We start from the raw sequence: 26160 nt of genomic DNA on the forward strand, positions 1-26160 counted from the left end.
TGCAGTAGCTCCTGCCTTCCGAACTGCTAATGTCGCTCCTGCATTGGATGTCCTGATCGTAATCATCTTTGCTTTTCTCCTCAGTGGTCGTGCCTGGGGCCGCTTCCATTGTGTTCCTGTCAGCTGCCCTGGAGGTTACAATGTCTGCCATCCTGTAGATGTTGGCTTGAAGGGGAAGGAAGTCGCCTTGTGGAAGTGACGCTCCTGGCCGTTGCAATAGCTCCTGCCCTCTGAACCTGTGCCGTAGCTCCTGCATCGGCTGTCCTGATCATGCCTGCCTTTTCTCCTGGCGGTCGTGCCCGGGGCCGCTTCCGTTGTGTTCCTGCCGGCTGCCCCAGAGGTTACGATGTCCACCATCCTGTAGAAGATGTCAGCATGAAGATGAAGGAAGTCGCCCTGTTGAGGTGATGTTCCTGGCCATTGCAGTAGCTCCTGCCTTCTGAACCGCTGCCGTAGCTCCTGCATCGGCTGTCCTGATCATGCCTGCTGCTTCTCCTTGTGGTGGTGTCCTGGGCCGCGTCCGTTGTGTTCCTGCCGGACTGCCCTGGAGGTTACGATGTTTCGTGTCCACCATCCTGTAGAAGATGTCGGAGTGGAGGTGAAGGAAGCCGCCCTGTGGAAGTATCTGTCGTCTTCTTCATCTTATCTTCAATTTTGTCTTCTGCTGCGTCTTCCCTTCCTCTCCCGAGGTCCAAGGGGGTCCCGAGAATCGGACAGACCTCCTTTGGCCGAAGGAGAGGAAGGCTGCTTCTTCCCCTTGATGCCCTTGGACATCTAGGGACTGCCTCCTTCCGAGGAGGCAGTGGGTCTCTTGTTGGCTCTTCCCGACCTTCAGGTTAGGAAACCGATTCGCATAGCCGTGGGTTTTGTGTTTCGGAAGCCGCGGGCATGCAGACCTGGGTTTGTGATCCAGTTCCCAGTCCTAGAGGTTCCGCCTCTAAGATGGGGGCTGCTTCGGGCGCTCGTTCACGAGCCGCTCCGAGTACTCAAGATTCTATGGAATATTGAGTATCCCGATCTGGTCTGGAGAGATTTTCCTGGGCCCAGTTCGGGAGCAGTGCGAGAGAAAGGGCTGAGGCACCCAGGTGTTTCGGCTCTTTCTGCCAGCACCGCAAGCGCTCCCCGAGTGCTTGGCAGTGCTTGGTTGAGTTCCCAGCCTGGTGTCTCGATCCTGTCGGTTCGAACTTCAGAAGAAGCAGGGAAGAGATTCCCTTTGGGAGTCCTGCGGGACTTCTAAGGGACTGACTCTCTTCCGGGAGACAAGTTTCTCTCGTTGGCTCTTGCCGCCCTCGGGCAGGAACCGATTCTCATTCTCCTGTGGGATCGTGTGTTTCGGGGGCCACGAGAGCACAACCTCTCAAGGCCATGCCCTTGTTGCCAGTCTTGGAAGTCTGCGTCTAAGACTGGTTCTGTGCTTGACTCATTCGATCTCCTAGGAAACAAAGCAGCCACTCCCGATTTTTGGAAGTCTGGTGGGTAGCTCGAATTATATGAATCACGAGCGCTCTCCTGACGAGAAGCACAGGACGAGAGAAAGTGCCGAGACACCCAGGTGTCTGGGTGCCGAGATGCCCAGGTGTCTGGGTGCCGAGACGCCAGGTGTCTGGGTGCCGAGACGCCAGGTGTCTCGATACTGCTGTCAACTGCTTAGGTTGCATCAAGATAGGGCTCCATTCTTGTGTCTTGAACTTTAGTGTTCGAGCATGCAAGATAGCATACACAGAATTCCCCAATTGTTCACAGCAGACGATCGGCTCAGCTTGGCTCGGCCCCCGGTCGCGCTTACGAGACTGGCTTGGCTCGACTCGGCTTGCCAGACTGGCTCGGCTCAGTTTGGCTCGCCCTGCCTGCCTCCCAGTCCGCCACATACCAACCTGCTGGATCATGTTCGCGTGATCAGCTCTGCTTGGCCCTACTTGGTTTTTTCCAATTCGGGTTCTCGGCTATGCTCGAGTGAACTTTTTGCTCTTCCCAGGAAAGTGCTTTGCCACGGCACAAGTGCTCTTCTTTCCCCGTGTGGCAGTAATTTCCTTCGGTTGATTATCGCTCACGGTCCGCCTCTCCTGCTTTTCTTACTGGCAGGACAGGTAGGGATACTCTTTCTCCTCACCTGCTCCCTTCTCCTCTCGGTTGTTCCAAGAGGCGCGAGATGGACAGAGAGAGCTCCGATGAAATTATCTTCGGAGTTCGGCTGCCTGGCATGCTTTGGGTGTCGGCCCCCCGATTCTCTCGTAGTATAACCAGGTAGCCAAGGAGGGTTTCATGGGATCTGTCAAGGACCCCCCCAAGGGGAGAGGTACAGGAGTTTCACGCTTGGAAACAGCGAGGGTCTTCCTCTTCAAGTTGCGATCGCCCCTGTGCTTTCGGAGAACTTCGCGCCAACGAATTGGCGTGAGGATCCCCGGGACAGGACCACGGCTTCCCCAGTGAATAACCTTCATCACTCGCAACCCTTGCAGTTCCTGAGGGACCGAGAGTGTCGTGGACCACCGCGGTCCCGGCTTCCGAGAGCGTTCTTGACCTGATGAATTCTTTTCTTCGAAGGAGTTAATTTAGGTCGAGACACCAAGCTTCCACCCCTGCCTTGATAGAATATGAATTCTTCTTGCCTCGGAGGGTCTTGCCGACTGCAGTTGTTTGGGCAATTTTGGTGCTGAGAAGAAGGATTTTGTCCCAATTCGGATCTCAGGTTTCATAAGTCCCGAGTTGGCTCGACCCTTGGGAACGAACCTTTACTTGGTTCTGCCTTTCTGTTTCAGAGATTTGCCAGATACCTCGGTAATCAAGGTTCGCACCAGGGCACTGACTTGTCCTTTGGACAATGGCCAAGAACTTTGGGTCTTAGTCATCTCAACTCGACCTTGAGTTCAAGCCAGCACCCTCAACTCCTTAGCTAAGAAGTCCTAGCATTCAGAAGAAGATTGCAACTGCTGATGCCTGGACGAGATGATACTTATCGATTCTCTGGAACTGGCAGTGACATTGCCGAGACCTGGGAATGGATTCCTTCAGGAGAAGTATCTATTTCCCTAAGGTCTCGGCAATTCTTTCCATCGAACTTCCATCCCGCCTCCTCTCCCGTGCTCCTGATTCGGGAAATGCTAGCCCGGCTAGAGTTAATTGGCTCGGTACCCTGTCATCTTGCAGAAGCTTCCCCATGGTGGAAAATGGAAGTCTGCTTCCTTTTCCCCGTTCTTTCCTCTTCGATATATGAGGAAAGAGTTAGGCTAATGCTTGATTGAAGGAACCTTCGAATATGCTTGCATATTCCCCTCACATCTTGTGTCTACTTACGGATTCACAGATTGAGGAATAGGCGCACACTGGTAAGACCTTGTCTTGAATTTGTGTGACTGAGACGATTAGTACCTTCTCATCACCGTGCTGGGCTCAGGGCAGCATTTTGGCCGTCCGAGAATTCAGGATGGGTTTTGCGGCACTCACTGGTTTCGTTGAACAACAAAACCACAGTAGCGGCATTTGTTGACGAGCAAGAGGCAATCGATTTTTCCCCCTGTTTCATCTCGACATTTGAAGGTACTCGAGTGTTGTTCTATGGCACACTCAACAGCTTAATTAACCAGATGCATTCCTGGTGGGGATGTATTGGTAGGCAAGCCTGGCCTCGGGTTTGAGTGATCGGGACGGAACATGCTGCTCACTCTTTCTTCACGAAGATTCATGCAGAGACTGCTGGACTGAGAAATCCCTACCGTCCTTCTGTTGCCTCCCTGCACACAAGTCAGTAGTTTTTTCTCGCTCCTTCATACCAGACCAGGGGCCGCTCCGGTGAGGCATGCTGTCTTTTTGGTGAAAACTCGATATCGACGTTTTCTCCCTCCGTATTTGTCCGTTCCGCTAGGGGTTCACGAACATTGCTCACCCCGAGTTACAGACAAATACTTGAAGACTTCGCCTTCATCCGACCTGATTGCTGAGGCATCGAGAAGAATTCCGCATGACCCAACCTCCTGTAGCAGCTACACAAGAAGCGGTTCTTGAGGCAGTACATCCCTGTGTGTTCAGGACTGGGAGACTTTCCAGCTTTCCTTGCAAGCACAGGCTTTCTCGCTGAGCGGCAACGGATATAGCTGGATGTCCCTTGAAGTCCCCTGCAACACTGGCCCAGGGACTGGATCTGTCTTCGCTGGTGGTGTCGTTGACAGAACTTCTTCTCGGGTCAGAGTCGCTCGTCAAGTCTGGACTTCCTCGTCTTCTCCGCCGAGGGTTGCTTCTCTCCCTTTCATTTGTGAAGAACGTAGGCCCTTGCGACCTAGTCCTCTATCTGAAGTAGCCTTCGTCTCCTCAGTCGAGAGTTAGCTACGGACGAGAAGCTTCTTCAGTCATGCTGTCCCAGGGAATGTTTCCTGGGTGGCATGTGACTCTCGTTTAGGGTTCCTGTCTGTGCTCTGCACGCGCGTTACGAGAGTCGTCGGCTAGAGATATGCCCTCTTAGGACCATCTCTCATCTTACCCTGGCCTTGGCGTAGAAGATGGAAGAACAGGGATGGGGATCATACCTCAACTTCTTCTCGGATGTCGTAGGTGGACTCTGAATCCATTGGCATCGACTGTTAGATTCAAGTCCTTCTTGTTCCCCTCCTCCCTGGACTTTGTTTCGATGATCCAGATCATTCGTTACTTTGTCCTATTAGGGATCTATGGTACTTTGCGAAGGCTCGACATTCCTAACCTGGATGTCGTCAACGTTTTCGCTAGTACTGTCTCTCCCAAGGAAGAAGTGTCTAAGGACACATCTTCCTCCTGACTTTGTGAAGCGATCAAAGGAGGTACTTGGCAGCTGATGACGACGATACCGGTACCTTTCACCCGAGAGCTCATGAAGTCGATGGCTTGGTCCATCCCTGGCATTCCGGAAATTTCTGTCTGTCTGGAAGCAAGACGTGGTCTCTTAGACCACACTCTTGTCTTCTTCCTTCAGTCTTGCCCACAGGCCCTAGGAACCCTTTTTCCTTGGCTCTGTGGTGGCTGCTCAACAAATAGTGTTGTCTTACCCGGCTCCTTCAAGAGGACGAGTAGCATCTCGCCTAAGGTGTTGGTTCTGGAAGCGAGAAGGATTCCGAGAGTGACTGGCCTCTCTTCCTCCTCCTTCCCTGTCCTCCAACTTCTCCTTAGGGATGAGAATAGGACTCGAACCAATAGCTGCTGGAACTGGCACTGATGCGGTAAGACTACACACTGAGCACCCGTTCTATTTTTATTATAGAATCATATAAGCAATTCCGCTCCTTCCTCTAGCAAGGGGAGGAAAGAGAGACTGGCAATAAGGGAACCCTATCTCGGCTTTTCCTTAATGCCTCTGACTCTAGATCCTTCCAGCCTATTTCGTATGAGTTACGTTTCCTCACTCATGTGAAAAGGTCCAGTATCTGACATTTGATCTCGCAGTTCCTACACTCCGATCAATATGTCAGAGGCACGGTACTCCTCCTCGCTCTCTCAACCAGGAGGAGTAACCCAGGTGTGTAGAACTCCAGTCAGTTCAGGAGACTCACTCAGATTCCTCCTTCCAACCAGTGAGTCTTCCTAATGTAAAGGACCGAGGGTTTGTATATTGTGTCGGAACAAATAACAATTTTTAAAGTAAATTGTATTTTTCCTAACTATACAAACCCGAGGTCCTTTACACTTTATGCCCACCTCATGCCACCCCTCAATCTGAACCTGGACTGAAAGGCAAACTGGAATGTTTACATGCGGGCAGGCGGGTATCCCCGCCTACCTGGCAGTAGTTACTGCCTAACCACCTTGCTCAAGAGTTTAACGGCCGTTTCCAGCCTACGCCTGAAAGTAATTCCTAATGTAAAGGACCTCGGGTTTGTATAGTTAGGAAAAATACAGTTTACTTTAAAAATTATTATATTCTCTCTGTAGCAGGATCTCATGACTTTAGTTGCTGTATTTGGTTTCCCAAGAGGAAGAGTCCTAATTAACCCAAAGCTGACATGTGATTATTCAGTGTTCAAGTGCTCATGAAATGCTGGAAATATCTGTGGGACTTTGAATGCCATTTTCATCTTAAGTACTTTAACTTTTCAGTGTTATCCGTCTAATCCAGCAATACCTGAAAGAAAATAACTTGGGACGAACGCTGCGAGCATTACAGGAGGAAACGTCCATAACCTTGAACACCGTGGATTCAGTTGAGAGTTTCATGGCAGATATCAATCAAGGACATTGGGACACAGTACTCAAGGCCATTCAGACTCTCAAGCTCCCGGATAAGAAACTCATTGATTTGTATGAACAGGTGAGTCATTGGTACTCAGATGTTCAAAGGCTTTTCCAATTCCTTCCAGCAGTTAAACATTTCTCATTGTTAAATCGCAAGTTCTTATCGTGTTTTGTTAACTTTTGGAGCTCATTTTGATAGCAGGTTGTGCTAGACCTCTGTGACTGACTTCTTGGTACAGATTTACCAGTAATTTATTTTTTTCATGTGAGGTAAGTCTTTAATCCAAGCCTTGGACTGACTTGTGGGTATGAACTCTCTTGGTAAGAATTTGTGTTTGTTAGATATCTTTGTTTTTCTGTTAGTTGTATTTATATGAAGGTGGCTGAAGGAGATTTGTTTAGTCTTTATGTAAAATCTATCAGACTTTCATAGCAGACAGTACTGTGTAATTGCCCTCTCATAAACATATTGATATATGAATTTGAGCGTGAAGATGCTGTTCTAAGACATCAGTTACTTACCCAGGTTTATCTGAAAGCTTGATTGTAAGTCTTTAGTGTTCCCATGATTTGTCCCTACTTTGACAAACTGCTGTAAGCCATTTTTTACCCATTCTGAGAAAATGGGCTTCAAAGATTTTGATACTATTCAGAGCTTCCAATTAGCTCATTGTTTGAGGACATTTAGTTTGAAAATATGACAACACTGACAGATGAAGTTTGGATATGTTATAGAGTATCAAAAACTGAGTTGCTTTGGCTGGTAAACTAAAAAAAATGAAAAGAAAAAGGGTTATGCCAGTTCGTCAAAACAGGGACAGATATTAGTTATTTTATTTGTGATAACTTTACGGTAAACTAATAGGAAGACCAAAATGCCACAGTAAAGGGATTTTGACAGAGGAAAAATCTATTTCTGAGGAAGGTCCCGTGTCACCCGGTGAAATTCCATTACAGCACGAATTTCTAGGTATAACAATGCTAGATATACCAGAGAAAAAGAGCTTTGTTCCGACACAATATACAAACCCTCGGTCCTTTACATTAGGAGATACTTTCAGGCGTAGGCTGGAAAACGGCCGTTGAACTTCAACAAGGTGGTTAGGCAGTTACTGTCCGGGAGGCGGGAGCACCGCCTGCCCGGATGTAAACATTCCAATTTGCTTTCGGCCGTCGTAGCGCACGGACGTTGTTCTTCGCTCTCTGCCTGACTGCATTTTTTCTTCATCATTCTTGGTGGGAATTTTCCTTTTTTCATTTTTGTGTTATGGATAAATCATCTAAATCCTCCCATCCCCAGCGTGTATGTCCTGGGGTGGGAGGAAAAAAGTGTAATTCCTTTAGATCTAGAGTCGATGTGGACCCACACGCTCTCTGCACATCTTGCAGGGGGCGGGTGTGTTCACGCGACTCTACTTGTAATGAGTGTTGTTTGTGGTCCTCCGAGCAATGGGGCAAGTTCGAAGGGAGGAGATCTTACCGTCGTAAGCCTACCAAGGAGTCGTCCGAGGGAAATACGCCCCGACGACCCGTTGGTGGCGATGTTTCGGGTTCGTTTCTACCTCCCAGCGAACTTCCTCTTCTTGCTCCCTCTCCCTCTCGGTGAGGATTCCCCCTCCCCTTCCTCTTACGTTTCTTCGTTTGTGGAAGGGCACGGGGAGAGTTGGACCGCGACTTCATCTCGGAAGTCTCTTCCCGTTCGGAGGGGAGTTTTCCCTCCGGAGCGGGTGGAGGCTTCTTCTATTAACCCGACTTTTGCTTCAGGTACCGGGCTGGATAGCCAGACGATGATACCAAGTTCACCCTGGCTGCACCGGGCCTACCTGGCTCGGCTCTGGAAGGTTTGGCTCCCATGGCCCCCTCTCCAGTCACGACCCACACGGCAGCAACAGCCACTACCACGACTGTCACCTTTTCGCGGTTTGTCCAGATGCCGATTTCAGTTGCTTCGCATCTGGACACCCAGGTATCGGCGTCATCCGCGGGCCAGCACGCTGTTCCCCTGCCACCTGGCTTTCTGGCACCATTCTCGCGCACTGGCCCCTCCTACATGGTGACGTCATCGTACCCGTATGTGACTGTTGCTGCCCCTGTTGCTGAACATGGCCTGGCCTTGGATACGGTTCCTCGTCTGTCTCTCCAGCCCGGCCCTTCGTCTGCCTCAGTTCCCTTTCCAGCGACCTTGGCGCGGCCCGTACCAGATCTGCATGCGGGAGGGGCGGCGCTTGCATCCCTGGCCCCGCCCACTTCGGTTCCTGGCCGACACGCGGCTCTCGCTGCCCAGGCAATTGCTGGTCCGAGCTCCGCCGTCTCTGCCCGGGTTGCACCTTCTGCTGTTGTGGCCCCTCCCGCTGTTCCTGTTCCTGCTGTTCCTGAGTCCGCGTCTTCGCTTTCTTGGATTGGTGATCTGACTGCTTTCCTGAAGCAGATGGTGAAGAAGAAGAAGAAGAAGAGGTCTAGGAAGGTGTCGTCGTCGTCTTCATCTTCGTCTTCATCGTCGTCGTCGTCTGCTGCTTCTTCCTCTTCCTCTTCCAAGGCTTCGCGGCCGAAGAAGAAGAAGTCTGTCTCTCCCCCCCCTAAGAAACCTCGTACTGAGATTTCTAAGGGTCTGTCTCCTTCCACACAGAAGGCAGTGGGTTCTCTCGTTGGTTCTTCCCGATCTTCGGATCAGGGAACCGCTGTTCCGGCCTCCGGGCCAGGGGCAGCGGGAACCAAGGGTGTGCAGACCAAGGTCGGCACTCTCCCCGCTGCGCCTAAGAAACCTCCTGCTTCTAAGGCCAGCGAGACCGCGTCCGGACTCTCGTTCATGAAGTTGCTCCAGTACCGGGTCTCCAAGGAGACCAGGATACCCCAGTCTGTTACGGTGGACACTTCTCGCCATACAGACCAGGGCGTGGGGCGAGAGAAAGAGCCGGGGCATGCAGGTGCCCTTCTCTTCCTGCTGGCACTCCATCCAGTGCCAGGTCAGGTTCCCGGGATAATGCTTCAGCCCGAGGGGCCGAGTGCATGGAGAAACAGGGAAGAAGTCCCCTGCTCAGTCTTCCGAGAGGCTTCGGTCTCGAAGAAGTCTGGGGCGCGTCTGAGGACAGCGCAAGCTCGCGTCAGCCAGCCAGCCGCGTTCGACTCCTCCCAGTCCCAGGCCGCGCCCACGCCGGCCAGACTGGCTCAGGGGAGGCGACGCGCGCTGCTCGGCTCGCGAGTCCGCTCCGCTCTCCTCGGGAGACCGTTTCACCTGGGATGAAACGTTCTCCTCGACCTGAGGGCCCGTCATCACCGCGGGTTGATGACCGCCCTCGCCTGCTGCCTCTACTGGTTCTGCCAGTAAAGGCAGTGGGAGCGCCTGATCTTCCTCCCCTGTCCCCTCCGCTCCTTCGGTCTCCTCCAAAGGGCGTGAGTCGGAGAGGAGGAACTCTGGGGAGTGTTCTCCTCAGAGTTCAACTGCATGGGGTATGTTCCTGGCTCGGTCCTTGGCTCGACCAGGTCCTATGCCCGTGTAGTTCAGGAAGATCCTCAGGGGTCTGCCGAGGTTCTCCCTCCTGCAGGGAGAGTAGTTCGGGAGGACCGCACCCTGGAAGGACTTGAAGGTCCTCTGCCTCAGGATGCGGACACCCCCGAAATACAGAGGACTTTTTCGGAGGTTATAGCGCTGATTCGTCGGCACAATGACCTCGGGGAAGGGACCACGGCTTCGTCTGTGGATTGTCCTTCACGCCTCGAATCCTTCTGGGGTCCTAAGAAGGAACCCAAGGCTTCGGTGGGGCTGCCGTGGTCCACGCTTGCCGAGGGGTACTCGATCAGGTGAACGGTCTTGTGTCTGGGCAAGACAGTTCCCTTCGATCGAGCCGCTCGAGAAAGCTTCTTCCTCCCCCTCTACCTCGTCAGAAGCGCTTTTACTCTCCAATAGAAGGAGCGTTGCTGACTAAACAGGTTGACCCGGACCTGACTCGTCTGGATCCGGGTCTTTCGTTGCAGCAATTGTCGGCAGAGAATGTTTCTCTCTCCCAGCAAGAAGCTGCAACCCTGGAAGCCACCGCCATGGCGGCCTTTCAGGCAGTCTCCTGGCTCGATCTGTGGTCCTTCACAGTATCGGGTAGCCGCTTCCTCAGGCGCCATCGTACCTGGGAGGACTCTGCTTTTGGGAGACTGTGCCAGTCTGGAGGTAGGGCTATTTCCTACCTTGCCCACCAGACTGCAAACCTGTGGGCAAACTTGGTGTTAAAGCGAAGAGACGCCGTTCTCTCTCGCTTTGCCAAGTCTGTAGGTCCCGAGTCAGCAATCGCTCTGCTGGAATGGACCGTTGCTGGGTTCCTCCTCTCTCTTCCTAGAGAGTTGGTGGATGCCGCGGTGGACAAACGCCGTGCCGATGAGAACGACCGGCTTGTCCACCAGGCAGTGGTTAAGACCTCCGGGTCTTCTCGTTCCACTGCAGCCAGGTCTTCGGGCCAGGCTGGCCCTTCCTCGGCCCCTAAGAAGTCCCAGTCTTCGAAGGGGTCCCGAGGAAACACCCAGCCTTCTTCTTCCTCGAAAAGGGGGGGTTACTCCCGTCCTTTTCAGCCCCCTTTCCAATCCGGTAGAGGGGGCAAGGGTAAGAAGAAGAAGGGGAAACGCTAGGGGCGGCGTTCCCCCCCAGAAGCTGCCAAAGGTGGGGGGGTGCCTGTCGAGCCATTGGGCAACGTGGCAGCGACATGGAGCCGAGACCTGGATAGTGGATGTTCTTCGGGAGGGATATCTCCTACCCTTCGAGTCTCGGCCTCCCCTCACCTACACTCCGGTCCATCTCCAAACTTATCTTTCAGGTTCGTTGAAGGACATCGCACTACAGCAAGAAGTGCAAGCCATGCTGAGCAAGAATGCTGTAGAAGTCGTGTCGGACCAGTCTCCAGGCTTTTACAGCCGGATCTTTCTCGTAGAGAAGGCATCAGGGGGATGGAGACCAGTCATAGACCTCTCTCCTTTGAACCGTTTCCTTCGCCAGACTCGGTTCACGATGGAAACAGCACGATCGGTGCTGGCCTCCATCAGGGAGAACGACTTCATGCTTACGGTGGACTTGAAGGATGCGTATTTTCAAATACCCATCCATCCGTCCTCGCGCAGTACCTCCGCTTTGTCCTCGGGAGTCGGTCTTCCAATTCAGGGCACTTTGTTTGGGCTCTCGACCGCTCCCCAGGTGTTCACGAGTGTTCTCTCTCGTGTCAGCTTGGGCCCACTCGCACGGGATACGTCTTCTGAGGTATCTCGACGACTGGCTAGTCCTGGCGAGCTCTCGCTCGCAGTTGCTACAGGACAGGGATCGTCTCCTCGAGTTTTGCCAGGATCTAGGGATCGTGGTAAATCTGGAGAAGTCAGATCTCACCCCCAAGCAGAGGACGAAATACCTGGGCATGCTGATAGACACGGTGGCAGCAAAAGTCTTTCCCTCGGACTCTCGTATCAGCAAGTTCAAGGAGGCAGCACAGTTGTTCCTGTCTCGACAGGAGCAACAAGCTCGGCAATGGCAAGTCGTCATCGGTCACCTGTCGTCATTAGAAAAGCCAGTTCCTCACGGGCGTCTTCACTTGCGGTCTCTCCAGTGGAGACTAAAGGAGCTCTGGTCCCAGTCCCGAGACCCCCAGTCCTTCCTCATTCCTCTTTCCGAGGAAGTGAGAAAGGACCTCCACTGGTGGTTGGACGACAGGAACCTCTTAATAGGAGTATCCCTGCATACTCCCCCTCCGGACATGCTTCTGTTTTGGACGATCGACCGAGGGATGGGGCGCACACCTGGAGGAGTTGCTGACTTCGGGAGTGTGGCACCGAGACGACAAGCACCTTCACATCAATATTCTGGAGCTCAAGGCGGCCTTCCTGGCTCTCCAGGAGTTCCAGGATCGAGTGATGGGACACTCCGTGGTGTTGATGAGCGACAATACCACGGTAGTGGCATATGTCAACAAGCAGGGGACTGGTGTCCCATCAGCTTCATCAGTTGGCAATGCAGGTGCATGAGTGGGCAGTAGCTCACTCGGGTAGAGCTGTCAGCCAGATACATTCCAGGCAAGAGGAATGTAGTGGCGGACAAGCTCAGCCGCCAGAACCAGGTGGTAGGGACCGAATGGTCCCTCCATCAGAAAGTAGCGGAAAGGCTGTTCGACCTGTGGGGCGTCCAGTGATAGATCTGTTCGCCACCCGGCACAACAGAAAACTTCAGGTCTTCTGTTCGGTCGTGCGGACCCATGGGCCGCTGCGGAGGACGCTTTCCAACATCCGTGGGACAACCTCGACACGTCGCCTTTCCTCCATTCTGTCTGATTCGCCGGGTAATCAGCCGAAAGTGATGATCACCCCAATCTCAGAATGACTCTGGTGGCACCCAAATGGCCACAGGCCAATTGGTACCCGGACCTGCTAGCTCTCCTCTCCGAGGCACCGAGAGAGATTCCCCTGGCCCAACCTTCTGCGTCAACCTCACGCACAGCGGTTCCACCTGGCAGTGCATTCCCTGTGTCTTCACGGCTGGAGGTTATCCACCATCTCTTGCGGCGAGAGGCTTTTCACGCCAGCGCAGCAACAGAGATGGCAGGATACCTCAGAAGATCCTCCGCAGCGGTATACCAGGGAAAGTGGTCCGTCTTCTGTGGTTGGTGTCGTCGAAGGGGTATCTCTCGGTCAGAGCTACTGTTCAGCAGGTCGCGGACTTCCTCGTCTTCCTTCGCGAGAAGCTTCTCTCCATTTCAGCAGTAAAGGCTACCGCACCGCACTCGGCCTAGTCTTGCGGCTGAAAGGAGTAGACATCTCTTCCTCTTTCGAGATTTCTCTACTCATGAGAAGCTTGAGCGGTCTTGCCCACCCAGGGATCTCAGGCCCCTGCGTGGGATGTGACTCGTTCTAAGGAGCCTGACTCGTGCACCTTACGAGCCTTTAAGAGAGTCGTCAGACAGGGATCTGACCCTCAAGACCGTTTTCTTGCTTGCCCTGGCGTCGGCGAAGAGAGTTGGCGAACTTCATGGACTTTCCTTTGATGTAAAACACTCAAGGGGATGGGGATCAGTTACGCTCGATTTCATCCCGGATTTTGTAGCGAAGACTCAGAATCCTTCCGGTCCCTGACGACGCGGTTCGAGTCCTTCACGATCCCCTCCCTAGAGGACTTAGTAGATAATGATCCAGACGAGATGCTACTGTGTCCTGTTAGGGTGCTGCGGCGCTATCTGAAGAAGACTCGGCACCTCCGGCCTGAGTGTCGACGACTCTTCGTTAGCACCGGCTCGACCAAGAAAGAAGTGTCCAAGAACACCATCTCTTTTTGGCTTCGTGAGACAATAAGGAGAGCGTACTCTGCTGCAGGAGAAGACGACACCGACGCTTCGTCCGAGCTCACGAGGTCCGCAGCATTGGTCCATCCTCGCATTCCGGAAGAATATGTCGGTACCACAGGTACTGAAGGCAGGTGTGTGGTCCCGACAGACTACCTTCACTTCCTTCTACCTCCGGGATGTTGCACATAAGTCCTTGGACACTTTTTCCTTGGGTCCTGTGGTGGCTGCTCAACAAGTTGTGTAGCTTATCCAGCTCCCCTAACGGGACAGGTTGCATCTCGCCTATGTTGTATGGTAAGGATTGGGGAGATGTTTGTTGAGTGACTGGCCTCTTTTCCTTCTCCCTATCCTAAGCTCTCTTCCCACGGGCAGGGAGCGGACGTGCCCGTTACAAGCTGGACCGGCGATCGAGGCAGGTAAGCACATAACGTGAGCTTCCGTTCTATTTCCTTTCAGGTTATAGAAGCAACCCCCACTCCTTTCTCTTGCAAGGGGAGGAAAGAGTAAATGACTTTGAGACAAACCCAATGCTTGTATTTGCCTTATTGTCATCCGACGTCATTTCTTCCTAGCCTACTTCGCATGAACTGACGTTTCCCTCTTTCATGCAAAGGGTCCCACAAGTCTGACATAGATCTTGCGTTTCTTACAACCCGATCTTTTGTCAGAGGTGATTTTTTCCCTTCCTCGCTCTTACGACCAGGAAGGGAAGACAAGGTGGTGAACTCCAGTCAGTTCAGAGAGACTTTTTCAGATTCCTCCCTCCAATCAGTAAGTCTCCTAATGTAAAGGACCGAGGGTTTGTATATTGTGTCGAACAAATAACAATTTTTGAAAGTAAATTGTATTTTTCCTAACTATACAAACCCGAGGTCCTTTACAGTTATGCCCACCTCATGCCACCCCTCAATCTGTACATGGGCCGAAAGGCAAATTGGAATGTTTACATCCGGGCAGGCGGTGCTCCCGCCTCCCGGACAGTAACTGCCTAACCACCTTGTTGAAGTTCAACGGCCGTTTTCCAGCCTATGCCTGAAAGTATCTCCTAATGTAAAGGACCTCGGGTTTGTATAGTTAGGAAAAATACAATTTACTTTCAAAAATTGTTATTTCAGGAAAGCTGGGGTTACTACCCCCAGTCGACCGTCTTTTAGAAGACGTCGGTATAATGAAGGGTGAGTGAAATACCACTACCACGGAAATATACTCGAAAGATCTCTCCTTATCAAAACCCCCGTAAAAGAGCGGTGAGCCGTTACAGCTCCCACACTCAACACCCGCCAGGACGGCGACACCAGCGCCACCTACTTCATTCCATGCTAGCACTAACCCCAGACTTGGCATGTGCAAAAAGGGGAGGGAGTACTAGACTAGACAGGGAGGGTCACCGGGTGACACAGGACCTTCCTCAGAAATAGATTTTTCCTCTGTCAAAATCCCTTTTCTGAGTTCAGTCCCTTGTCAGCCGGTGAAATAGTGATAGAGAATCATGCCAAGACTGCTACTACTGGAAAACAAGGGGGGTAACCTGAAGAAAAGGCAAAATTGTAACGAAAATAATTTTAATTAAAGAATCTCTTCCATGAAGCAAGAATACTTAAAAGTAAGGCAACTTAATTTTAAGGCACACCAATAAACTTAACACTACAAAACACTGGAGGTCTCTGACTGATGGGGGAAAACCTCAAAAACTTAAAATTACTTAAAAGTAGTGAAACATGAAATGTGCACAGAACAAGAAATACAACTTTAAAACTATATATGTAAACTTAGGCTTAAACATGTAAGAGGCAAGACTAATGAAAATAACACACGCAATTATCCGGGGTACGTGGAGCCAACAAAAACTGTCCAGTACCCCGCAAACGAAACAATTATGGCTAATCAGGTTACAGTTTTCCATCATAAAATACAAACATATCAATATGAAGAGCTAGGCAGTGAGGCATAAACTACCAGGAAAACAAGCAGAGAAGCAAATGAGGTAGGCGGGCGGGGGGGAAAAGGAAAGGATATAATTATTTAATGTGGGGAGATGACACTTCCCACTGCTACAGTAGAATATTTCAGGGCTTGAGTGATTTTAAATAGTGGCGTTTAAACACTAGAGGTGATTTCAACCCGTATATTTTGATAACTCTGAAAAGTCCATATTATGAAAATAATTAGTAGAAGTAGCCACTGCTCGAATATCATGAACTTTAGGAACTGAGTCTGGGTTGGCTTGTTTAATGAAATACAGAATCTGTTGTCTTATACCATTAAGGAAAAGAGTACCACCTTTCTCCCTGATAAAAAGAGGACCCGACTTACTCTGTGGAGTTCTTGAGAGATAAGATTTAAGTGTATGGACTGGACATAAAGATTGATCTTGAGGAAGGGGCACCACCTTCCAGGAGACCACCTGTCCTGTGGGTCTTCGTTTTTAGCTAAAAAACTAGGGTCAGGGGAGAGGAGGACTTCTCCGGATGGGAGGAAGTTAACAAAATTATCACCTCTAGTGAGAGCTGACAGCTCTGAAATTCTAGCACCTGAAGCCAAACTAAGTAAAAATAAGGTTTTCCTTAACAGATCTTGATAAGAGCAATTTAAGGTATCCAACTCTGACGCTAATTTAAGGACGTCATTGAGAAACCAAGTAACCGAATGTGGACGTGATACTGGTCTCAGACGAGCGCATGCTCTGGGGATGGATGAAAAATAAGAATCTGTAAGGTCAATTTTAAAGCCGTAAAGAAACACTTTCTTCAATGCCGACTTGACTGTGGTAATAGTGGCCGGAGCTAGGCCTTTCTCAAACAGTGACCTAAAGAAGGAAACTCCTAAATTAGTCGTCATAATTTTGGCTTCAGATGCTTTCAGGAAGGAGGCTAACTTCTTGACTGCTGAGTCATATTGCCTAATAGTAGAATCTCTTTTATCTGATTCTAAAAACAGAGTGTTGACAGGGTCAATGTTTGCTCCTTTTTGAGCTGCGAACTTTATAAAGTCCATAAAGCTAGGGCATCTTGAATCCTTGAGGAAGCTGACACAGTCTTGGTTTGTACTGTCTGGGTCAGAATGGGCTTGGGAATCCGAAGACTCCATAAGCCCAGTTCCTGAAGGAGAGGGAACCAATTGCTCTTCGGCCAATAGGGGCTACCAGAGCTGGTTGACCTTTGAATGTCCTTAGTTTGTGTAAAACTTTCAGCAGCAAATTTATTGGAGGGAACAGATAAATTCTCTCCCAACTGTTCCAATCTACTGTCATTGCGTCTGTGGCGAACGCCTGAGGGTCCAGGTTGGGGCTACGTAACAGGGGAGCTTGAAGTTGCTCTCTGTTGCGAACAGATCCACTTGGAGTCCCGGGACCCGGCGGCAAATCCACTGAAAAGATTCCACGCATCCAGGGACCACTCCGTCTCCAACGGAGTAGTCCTGGATAGGGAATCCGCCACCACGTTCGGACACCTGCTAGGTGGGTGGCTGACAGGTGCCAACCGTGCTTGTTCGCCAGGGAGAAGATAGCTACCATTACTTGGTTTACTCGACCTGATTTGGAGCCGCCCTGTTGATGCAATGAACCACCACTGCGCTGTCTAACACCAACCTGATATGAATCCGATTGGGAGGGCGGATTTTCTTCAGCGTCAGAAAGACCGCCATGGCTTCCAGGGTGTTTATATGGAACTGCTGAAACATTGTGGACCACGTTCCTGTACTTTTGTTTTGGTGAATATCCCCCAGCCGCTTAGAGAAGCGTCTGTGTGGATAACTAGTGCCGGAGGGGGAAACTGAAGTGGGACTGTTTTGGACAGGCCCTTGACTGTGGTCCAAGGCCGCAGCCTTGTCTTTAAGATCCGAGGGATAGAGGAGACCCTGTCCCTGAGCTTGGTGTTTGCTCGGCTCCGCCACACCCTGTTTATGTCCTTTAATTTGGCTTTCAAGAGCAGGTCTGTTACTGAAGCAAATTGGAGAGACCCGAGGACCCTTTCCTGGGACCGGCGGGATGCTGACTGATTTTTGAGAAACCTCTTGGTGAGAGATGCTATCTCTTTCCTCTTGGAAGGAGGGAGAGATAACGTGTGGGAGGACAGGTCCCACTGAAGACCCAGCCATTGAAACCGAGACTCCGGAGTCAGGCGGGACTTCTCCCTGTTCAGCTGAAAACCCAATGACTCTAGGAAATTGGTGACTATGGACGTGGCTTCCTGACACTCCGGCACAGTTGGAGCCCAGATTATCCAGTCGTCCAGGTACGCTGCTAGGGAGATTCCTTGGGACCGGAGCTGCTGTACTACCGTATCCGCCAGCTTGGTGAATATCCTGGGTGCAATGTTCAGACCGAAGGGCATGACCCTGAAGGAGTAGGCTTGGTTCCCGAGTCTGAAACCGAGGAACTGAGAGAAGTTCCGCGCAACTGGGACGTGATAATAAGCGTCTGAAAGATCGATAGAGGTGGTGACGGCTCCACGCGGAAGTAGAGTCCGGACCTGAGCTACCGTAAGCATGCGAAACTTGTCGCATTTTATGTAGAGATTTAGACGCGACAGATCCAGGATCACTCTTAGCTGATCGGAGCCTTTTTTGGGAACAGTGAATAGCCTGCCTTGAAATTTTAGGTGCCTTGCTTTCTTTATTGCTCGTTTGTTGAGCAATCCTTTTACATAATCCTGTAGGATTGATGTGGGTGGCTGGTAAAATCTGTTTGGAGGGGGAGGATTCTTGATCCAGCTCCACCCCAGCCCCTTGGACACAATGCTGTGTGCCCAAGGGCTGAAGGTCCATTGGTCCCTGAACCAATACAGGCGACCGCCTACCTGCGTTTTCTCAGTGGGAGGGAGCGGGTTTGTTCCCCTACCACGTCCTCTCCCCTTGGGGTGGTGTTAGATTTTCCTCTGTAGGGGCCTTGCCCCTTCCTCCCCTTGCCACCCTGTTGAGGCCGTGAAAAAATCCACGGCCTTCATATGTAGGGTTGTATGCTGGTGAGGATACATAGGAGGGCGCCGCTGGTTGAACCAAAACATACTGCTGGGGTTGGGACTTAGAGGTAGATGGCTGGGCCACTGCCGAGACCGGGACGGCTTGAACCATCGCCTGATGAGGCCTCTTATGTCTCCTGAACCTTTTTCCTCCTCTCGTCTGGGGGCCGGCCGATTCTGGGGTCTTGCGCTTATAAGTGGGAATTCCCCACCGAGCGCGAAGACTCTGATTGGCCCGTGTAGCTTCGGACATGACGGATGTAACCTCTCCTTCAGGGAAGAGGTTAGGTCCCCAGATTGAACTTTTAATGAGCTTGTTAGGCTCGTGGCGGATTGTAGCGTCAGCAAAAATAAATTTTCTACATTCCAGCCTAGCCATAACAAACTCATGCAAGTCTAACTGGAAGGACGCCAGAAAAGACTTAGCCAGGACCTGGAAAAAGGGCTCGTCCGAGCCGGAGACGGCAGTAGCCTCGGTAAGACAGCTGGAGCTCAAGGACCGGGCTAACTTAGTCCGGTCTCAAACTCCGCTTTAACAATGATTCCGGCAGCTTAGGGAGTTGCTCGCTAAACTGCGTGGAAGCGCAAAGAGGGTCCAGCTTGCCTACAGTGAAAGTGGACGGGGCGTCCACCCAGAACTCGTTACTTCCTGGGAATACCAGGGAAGTAGGGTCTGTTTCCCTCAATTGAGGAAAGGGGTTCCCATCGAGGCATGCTCGGGTCGTGGCCAGAGCAATTTTGTCCATACAAGGAGTGGGAAGATCTTCACCTAGGGTGAACATCGTGAAATTGCCCTTGAAAGGGGTCAATTTTGTGTTCACTGCCTGCCACTCCGTCAGAGTGCGCAGGAGAGCCGACTGGGCTTGGTCTCTAGGGATGATGACAGTTTCCCTAGGAACCTTGTCTGACCAATCCAGGCTTCTTCGTGTAAGCCTCACGAAGCCAGGATAAGGGGGCAAGAGATCGGGGGGGAAGAACTCCAACTCCTCCAACCGCCTCGTGCCCAGACCGTCTAAGGTGAGTTTGCCATCATGTTGGATGGCCCGGAGTGCGAACCGCCAAGGGTTTCCGACATCAAACGGCGGGAGGTCCGCAGTGTCGGGGATAGAGTACTGCGGTTCGGCTTTAGGTTGGCGAGCCAAACCTTCCAGTACACTGTCATAAGTGGCAAACTTTTCTGAGATCTTCTCAAATCTCGAGTCTAGATCCTCGTGAACTGTTTGTACAGTTCAGTGGCCAGGGCTTGTGCGTCAAAAGAGGCTGGGGAGGAGGGCTTGGTTTTGCCGCCCTCTTACTCGCGCCTTTTGCCGGAGGAGCTAGACTTACTCCCGGAGGCTACCGGTCCTGGGACCTTAGCCTTCGACGGGGAAGGGCAATGCCTTCTTAGAAGCCGAGGACTTATAGCCCTTCGCCTTCCCATGAAGTCTTCAACTTGGGGATAGCAGACGGAGCCCTATCACCCAACGAAGAAGACTTCACAAAACCTGAAAAAGATGACATAGATGAATCAGGGGAGTTAAACAAAGAGGGGCCCGCCCCAACATCCTCACTTACCTCTCCACTTACCCCCTGGTCCTGCTCCGTATTCATAGGTTCCAAGTCGAGATTTAGTGCGGCAACATCCTCCGAGACCTCGGCGTACAAAATGTCCACTTGAGGTGGCTGGGTCGCATCAAGGATCTGCTGGATAATAGGGGTGGCAAGTTCTTCCGGAACTGCTGCGGCCACCCGTGCGCCGGGGTAAAGCAGGTCCCTCAACCTGGCGTCGAGGACGTAGGGCTTCCCCGACGGAACATTTCTGCCGAACCCAGCCACCCAGGCCCGGAGGGATTCCAAGGCAGACTTCTTGGAATTTTCATCCGCCTGCAAGGAAACCTGTGGTTAGTCAGGAATGCAAAGACCGACGGAGGATATAACCAACGTAACGTATGAGGAGCATGGACCGGAGGAAAGAAAACTTTCACTTACCGACTCGTCTTGGATGGTTGAGGAGAGAGCGAAGCAAACCTCACAGCCATCGGGGTGCCAAACAACCAGGTCGTCCAGCCGGACCGCACAACCCGCGTGGGTCCGGCACACTACGTGCCCGTAGGGTTGTTGAAGGGAGGCGGTACACCCCGGCTCCTCACAACGAACAGTCTGTAAAGGTAACAGTACATGAACCTCACACTCTAAGCAAAATAAAGCCGGCAAGGCCGGGAAACTCAACTACAACCGGAATACTCCGGTGTAGAAGAACTACCAATTTAAACTGGGCCAATAAGCTTTAAATGCATCGAGCGGAAGTTTAAGGATTCATACCCCGGAGGACTCCGGGGAATGAAGGAACGAGAAACCAGGAACCAACCATAAGGGCTGCCAGAAAATTAACGGCGGAGCCCCCAGGTGTGGGACCGGAATCACGTATAAGGTAGAACAAAATAATAATAATAATAATAAACAAAATTAACAATGATGGTAACCCTCCGGGGTCTGTATGCTAGCATTACATAGAACCATCTCACACCTATCTCCCCGCCGGAGAAGCGAATGGGTAAAGGAACAATGTTCATAATATACGGCGGGGCCACACCTAAACCCAAACTTCGCAGCCCGATGGGGAGACGAGAGGCGAGACAGGATCCGAACACGCTCGAGCAAACGAACCACCCACCCCACCACAGCGAAGCTGGGGACGTCATGGGAGGGAGCGAATCCCTCAACCAATAGGAGAAGTCCCTGACTCGGAGAAAACGCCATCTAGCGTCACCCGCACGAGTCGCAAGGCTGAGGGGGGGGGTAGTGGGGAGGAGTAGGCTACCAGAAGGGGAGAGGAGACAAGGAGAACATGATACCCGCTCAACTGCAACCTTCCTTCCCAAGGAACTTGGAAGGGAAGCCTACTCCAGGGAGCTACACAGCCCAAAGCCCAACATCTCCTAGGCGTAGCCTAATAAATCCAAACCTAGCATAGGTTAGGAGGGAGAGAGGGGTGCAAAAGGAGAGGAGTAACCAACAGGGAGAGAAATTTTGTGCCGAGAGCCAGCAGGGAACGAGCAGGGGATAAGAAGGCGACTAGCCTAGAGGAACACGTCCAAAGAACTCGATTCCTCCGAAATTGGGGGAAGAGGACTAAGGGGCTCACTCTGACCCTAAAACGGACCCTGAGGAACAGCAACAAAACTCCCTCAACCTGATCTCCGCACCCAGGGCAAGAGATGGAGCCCACACTACGACCACCATACAAAAACAATAAAATAAAATTACGTTCACAGGAAGTGTAGCCTACCTCGAGAGTAATTCAAAATATTTATTAGGCTCATCAGAGGCAAACTACACAACCAAAAACAAAAAACAAATAAAACTAAAAACATTAACCTAAATTAAGAGCACCATCTTCAAGAATAACATAATAGCCTATGAGACTAAATGAAAAGGAACCCGACCTGGTGGGGGGGGGGTACAGGATGGGGCAACTCCCTATGCAAAACAAAAACTAAAGTGGAGGGAGAGCCACCGCACGGAACCACCAGGAAGGAATTCAAGGGCAAAAATCTAAATATATATAGCGACTGGGAGAAAACTCCGACCGAAAGAACAGGAGTCGCCTCATTTTCGCCATGGCTGATAGGGGACGCCCATGGCGTCATACGAAGATCCCAATATTTATGAAAATACGAGACCAAAACAGCCAACAATAGATCAAAAGCCCCACAAGAAGATGGTACTTAACTTAGAGATGGAAAAGGTGCTCGAAGCCATCGTAGATGAAGAAAAATAAATCCAAAATAGGGACGAGCACACAAAAGAAGCGAACGTATCACGTGCTAGAAAATGGAATGAAGAAGGTGGCGCTGGTGTCGCCGTCCTGGCGGGTGTTGAGTGTGGGAGCTGTAACGGCTCATCGCTCTTTTACGGGGGTTTTGATAAGGAGAGATCTTTCGAGTATATATCCGTGGTAGTGGTATTTCACTCACCCTTCATTATACCGACGTCTTCTAAAAGACGGTCGACTGGGGGTAGTAACCCCAGCTTTCCTGAAAGCTCTTTTTCTCTGGTATATCTAGCATTGTTATACCTAGAAATTCGTGCTGTAATGGAATTTCACCGGCTGACACGGGACTGAACTCAGAAAATAGAATTTGATGGAAAGTATGCTTGAATGTATCCTCAAGTAAGAGGACCATGTGTATTTACCCAGTAGCCACAAATAAATACCACCATTTAAGAAGAATGTGATTGAAGTGATGGAATGCTGTGTATTCCCATTTACCCCATTTTATTCTTCAAATGATTAATGGAGGATTTGGAGATAAGATACTTGTTTTCTTCATTTAATCTTTGCCGAGAAGGAGCATCCAGTTCTGTTGAGGTGTCACTGTGTTACTTTCCTCAATGTCAGAGGATTTTGTATTCCTCTGACTGAAAAATTGTGGAGTAGGATTCCTGTCAGATGCTCCTAAGATTAAAAAACTTAATTTTTATCTCTTTTTCTTAAACGTTTTTTGTGTCTGTATAAATTTTTAAAATTAAACGTTTTTTGTGTCTGTATAAACTTTTAAAATTTTATTATTCCATTACTAACAAATGGGCAGTATAGTTTTCCTTCGTTGTATGTGACTGTGTGTCACACTTGCCCATTACAGTCGAAGGGATTTCAGTCAAACTTAACACAAATGTAGACCGGTAGGCATAAAGAAATAGATATCTTATGTGACACTGATAATCAACTATAAAAAAGATGTCAATGATGACACAAAAACCAGTACAGACACCACCTTACTCACCTTACTTATGAACATTCAACTTAAAAACATTGAGATATAAACAAACGAGATTGCAGATTAAAATTGTGTTAAGAGCGCTCCCCTTTGCTACCTGTAAGGTCAAATTCTGTTCTGCGCACTTCTATAAAATATAGTGCTGTATATACCTTGAACTGCCTTTCAGGATGAAAAAACGAACAGTACTGCAGTGGATTGACTTTATATCATACTGTACTTAAATAGGCATGAAGATTACAGTAAACAACTTACAAACAGTTCGACATAAAACGGCCATCTGGAACAGAACTCATTTGTAAATGGGGTGGTGTCTGTACAGTACAGTACTGGTGTCTACTGTAGCGGTTACTCATTTGGAATGCTTTCAGGGAGAAATTGGTCGAGGAACGAGAAGGATGTGCTTTGCCATTACCTTCAGAACGCTCATTGGTGTTTTGTGTATATTGTTTGCTTTTTTCTTGATGAGTATTCTCCCCTTTTTAACTTTTGGAAATTTAATTTTTGGAAGGTTAAATGGCAAGTTAATCACTTAACCTATCAGCTTTTTTAACTTGTTTTTTAGTTGTTCTATATACAATATGTAGGGCATATTTTATTTTGAAAAATTGTTAAAACTTAGGAAGATATTAAACTTTGTAAGATGTGACGTTTACATTCCCGAGTTAACTCTCGAGTCATAGATAACACTAATTGACTGTATCTTTAAATCATACAATATTATAAAGAATCACTTTGGATGCTAGAAAGGTAAAGAGAAGAAAATAAGACTTAAGATTCATGCAATATTCAAAATCTGTTATTTTTTCCTTGCTTTGAAAGTTTTGAACTTAGAGAGAATTTCACGGCATCAGCATCTGACAATGGAAATTCTTGAAGTAAACAGGGCAAACTGCCACCTATAGACAAAAATGCATACTAAATGCTTCCTATGGGGAGAGGGAATATAGAAAATGAGAATTCATCAAAGAGCAAGTAGAATTGGGAAGAGAGAAATCAGTAGGAATATTTTTTTTAGTGTGAATGAGTACTCTCACAATTGTAAGAAGAATACATGGTAGTTAAGTAAAAAAATATCTGGGATAATCAGGGAAGGGGTTATTGAACATCCTGGTCTGTTCCTTGTCTCTGCTGTTGTTGAGTAGTAATGCCGTTACCTTGTAACTTCTTTGTATTTGCCATTTGCAATTTAATAATTATTGCATGTGGAATTACGTCCCGTGTCAGTGGAATGAATTACAAGGCATTTCAGTCTGGTTGTCTCTCGTTAGGTTGTGCTTGAGTTGATTGAACTGCGAGAGCTTGGAGCAGCAAAATCAGTGTTGAGGAATACAGATCCACTTATCATGCTCAAGCAGACAGTTCCTGAAAGGTATGTGTAAAGTACTTTTTGAAAAGCATTTTGTATAGTTCCAACTGAATTTTGCCAACTTCACTGATTAGGAAGTCTGGGATGTAGTGATGTAATGCTGCCTTCAGCTTTGGCCTTACTATAACAAATTGTCACTTGTACCTGTTGATTTCCTCTGTGAAGTTTCCCTTCGTTTCTGGGTTTGGGACTGGCATGAGTGCATCAGGTCCCAATGTAATTTGTTTCTTTTCATTATGCTTTTAGTAAATTTTGTTGTCTGTAATGTATTGATAAAAGATGTACAATTCTAAAGTTATTGATAACCAGACTTAGGATACACATGGAATTTTCTGTTACGTTTATTTCATGTGACCCAGTTATATTAGCGGAGAAATTGTCCTAACTTGGGAAATCACTCATAAAATATATTCTTTTGTACATATAACTTACCTGGTAATTATATATATAGCTGTAGTCTCTGACGTCACGGCAGAAAATTGAAAATCGCGGCAGCGCTAATGAATGGTCACGTGATACCCCTTCCCACCGCCCTCTACAGGTGAGTGAGAGGAACCATAACCCAAACTCTTCATATGTTTCTGCCGTGTGGTACCGGTAAGCCGGTTCAACTTAGCAGAGAATTATCGCTGATTCTTTCGTTGGACATTGTTGGTGATGTACAATTGTTTGATTTGAATCTTTGGCAGACATTGTTTGTACTTAGCTTTTTTCATCCCCGTCTTCCTTATTTAGCATTATGTCGGACACTGGTCCCTCGGTGTATAGGTTTTGTAGCAAGGGCTGCAAAACTAGATTAGGGAAAATTACCATTGACCCTCATTCTGTGTGTTCGGGGTGTAGAGGACAGGTTTGTTCGGTATCGTTAACCTGTGAAGAATGTAAGAATTTGTCAGGGGAAGAATGGAAGATTTTAAATGCTTATCTGAGAAGGCTTCAAAAAGAGAGAGCTAGAAAAGCTTCAGCTAGGACTTCCTCTTTATCCTCCCGTGATAGTCAGGATGTATCTTTTTCGGTTATTAACCCTGATATTCCTTCTAACAAATCTCCTATCCCAGACCCCATTATTCCCGAACCCGATACCGTGGCCAGTCTTAAGACGCAGATGGATGCGCGTTTTAGTGTTACGCTTGCTGCCATGGAACGGATGAGTAAGTCTTTGGTAGTAAGAAGTGCAGTGTCTTGTGATAGTGCAGTGGAGGAGCTGGCTGTTCGGCCCACTCATTCTCCTAGGCCTGGACCTCTGTCAAACTCCCCAGCACCAGGGAGGAGGCAAGTCGAAAGCCCAAGGGAGGTGAGTGGGACCTGCCCCCGAGCAGTTGGCCCCTCAAGCAGTCCTGTTGCCGCTTCCCAGGATGCAGATGTTAGCCATAGAAAAGGCACATCAAGGAGGCGCATGTCTTCGAGTATGTCGAGTGAGGATTCGCCTAAGAGAGGTTGGCGCCGTAAAGATGTCTCGAGACCATTCAAGAGGTCTAGGTTGGCATCTCCTTTGGCAGTTCCCAAGAAAAGAGTGGCGCTTCAAGATCAACCTCCTTCGTGTAGTTTTGGGAGGAGCCCGAATGTTTTTCGTGCAT

The 26160-nt window shown here is 49.6% G+C and overlaps 1 protein-coding gene across 1 annotated transcript in view; it reads left to right on the forward strand.

Moving 5' to 3' along the window:
• Positions 1 to 26160, forward strand: part of Smu1 (Smu1 spliceosomal factor) — a 77725-nt gene that overhangs the window by 8390 nt on the left and 43175 nt on the right. Inside the window, exons 2-3 of the mRNA XM_067088967.1 lie at positions 6061 to 6271; positions 24486 to 24586. Coding sequence (XP_066945068.1) covers positions 6061 to 6271; positions 24486 to 24586 — 312 coding nt within the window. The remainder of the gene's footprint in view (positions 1 to 6060; positions 6272 to 24485; positions 24587 to 26160) is intronic.

The sequence above is a fragment of the Macrobrachium rosenbergii genome, chromosome 45 (genome assembly GCF_040412425.1).
Source record: "Macrobrachium rosenbergii isolate ZJJX-2024 chromosome 45, ASM4041242v1, whole genome shotgun sequence".
NCBI lineage: Eukaryota > Metazoa > Arthropoda > Malacostraca > Decapoda > Palaemonidae > Macrobrachium > Macrobrachium rosenbergii.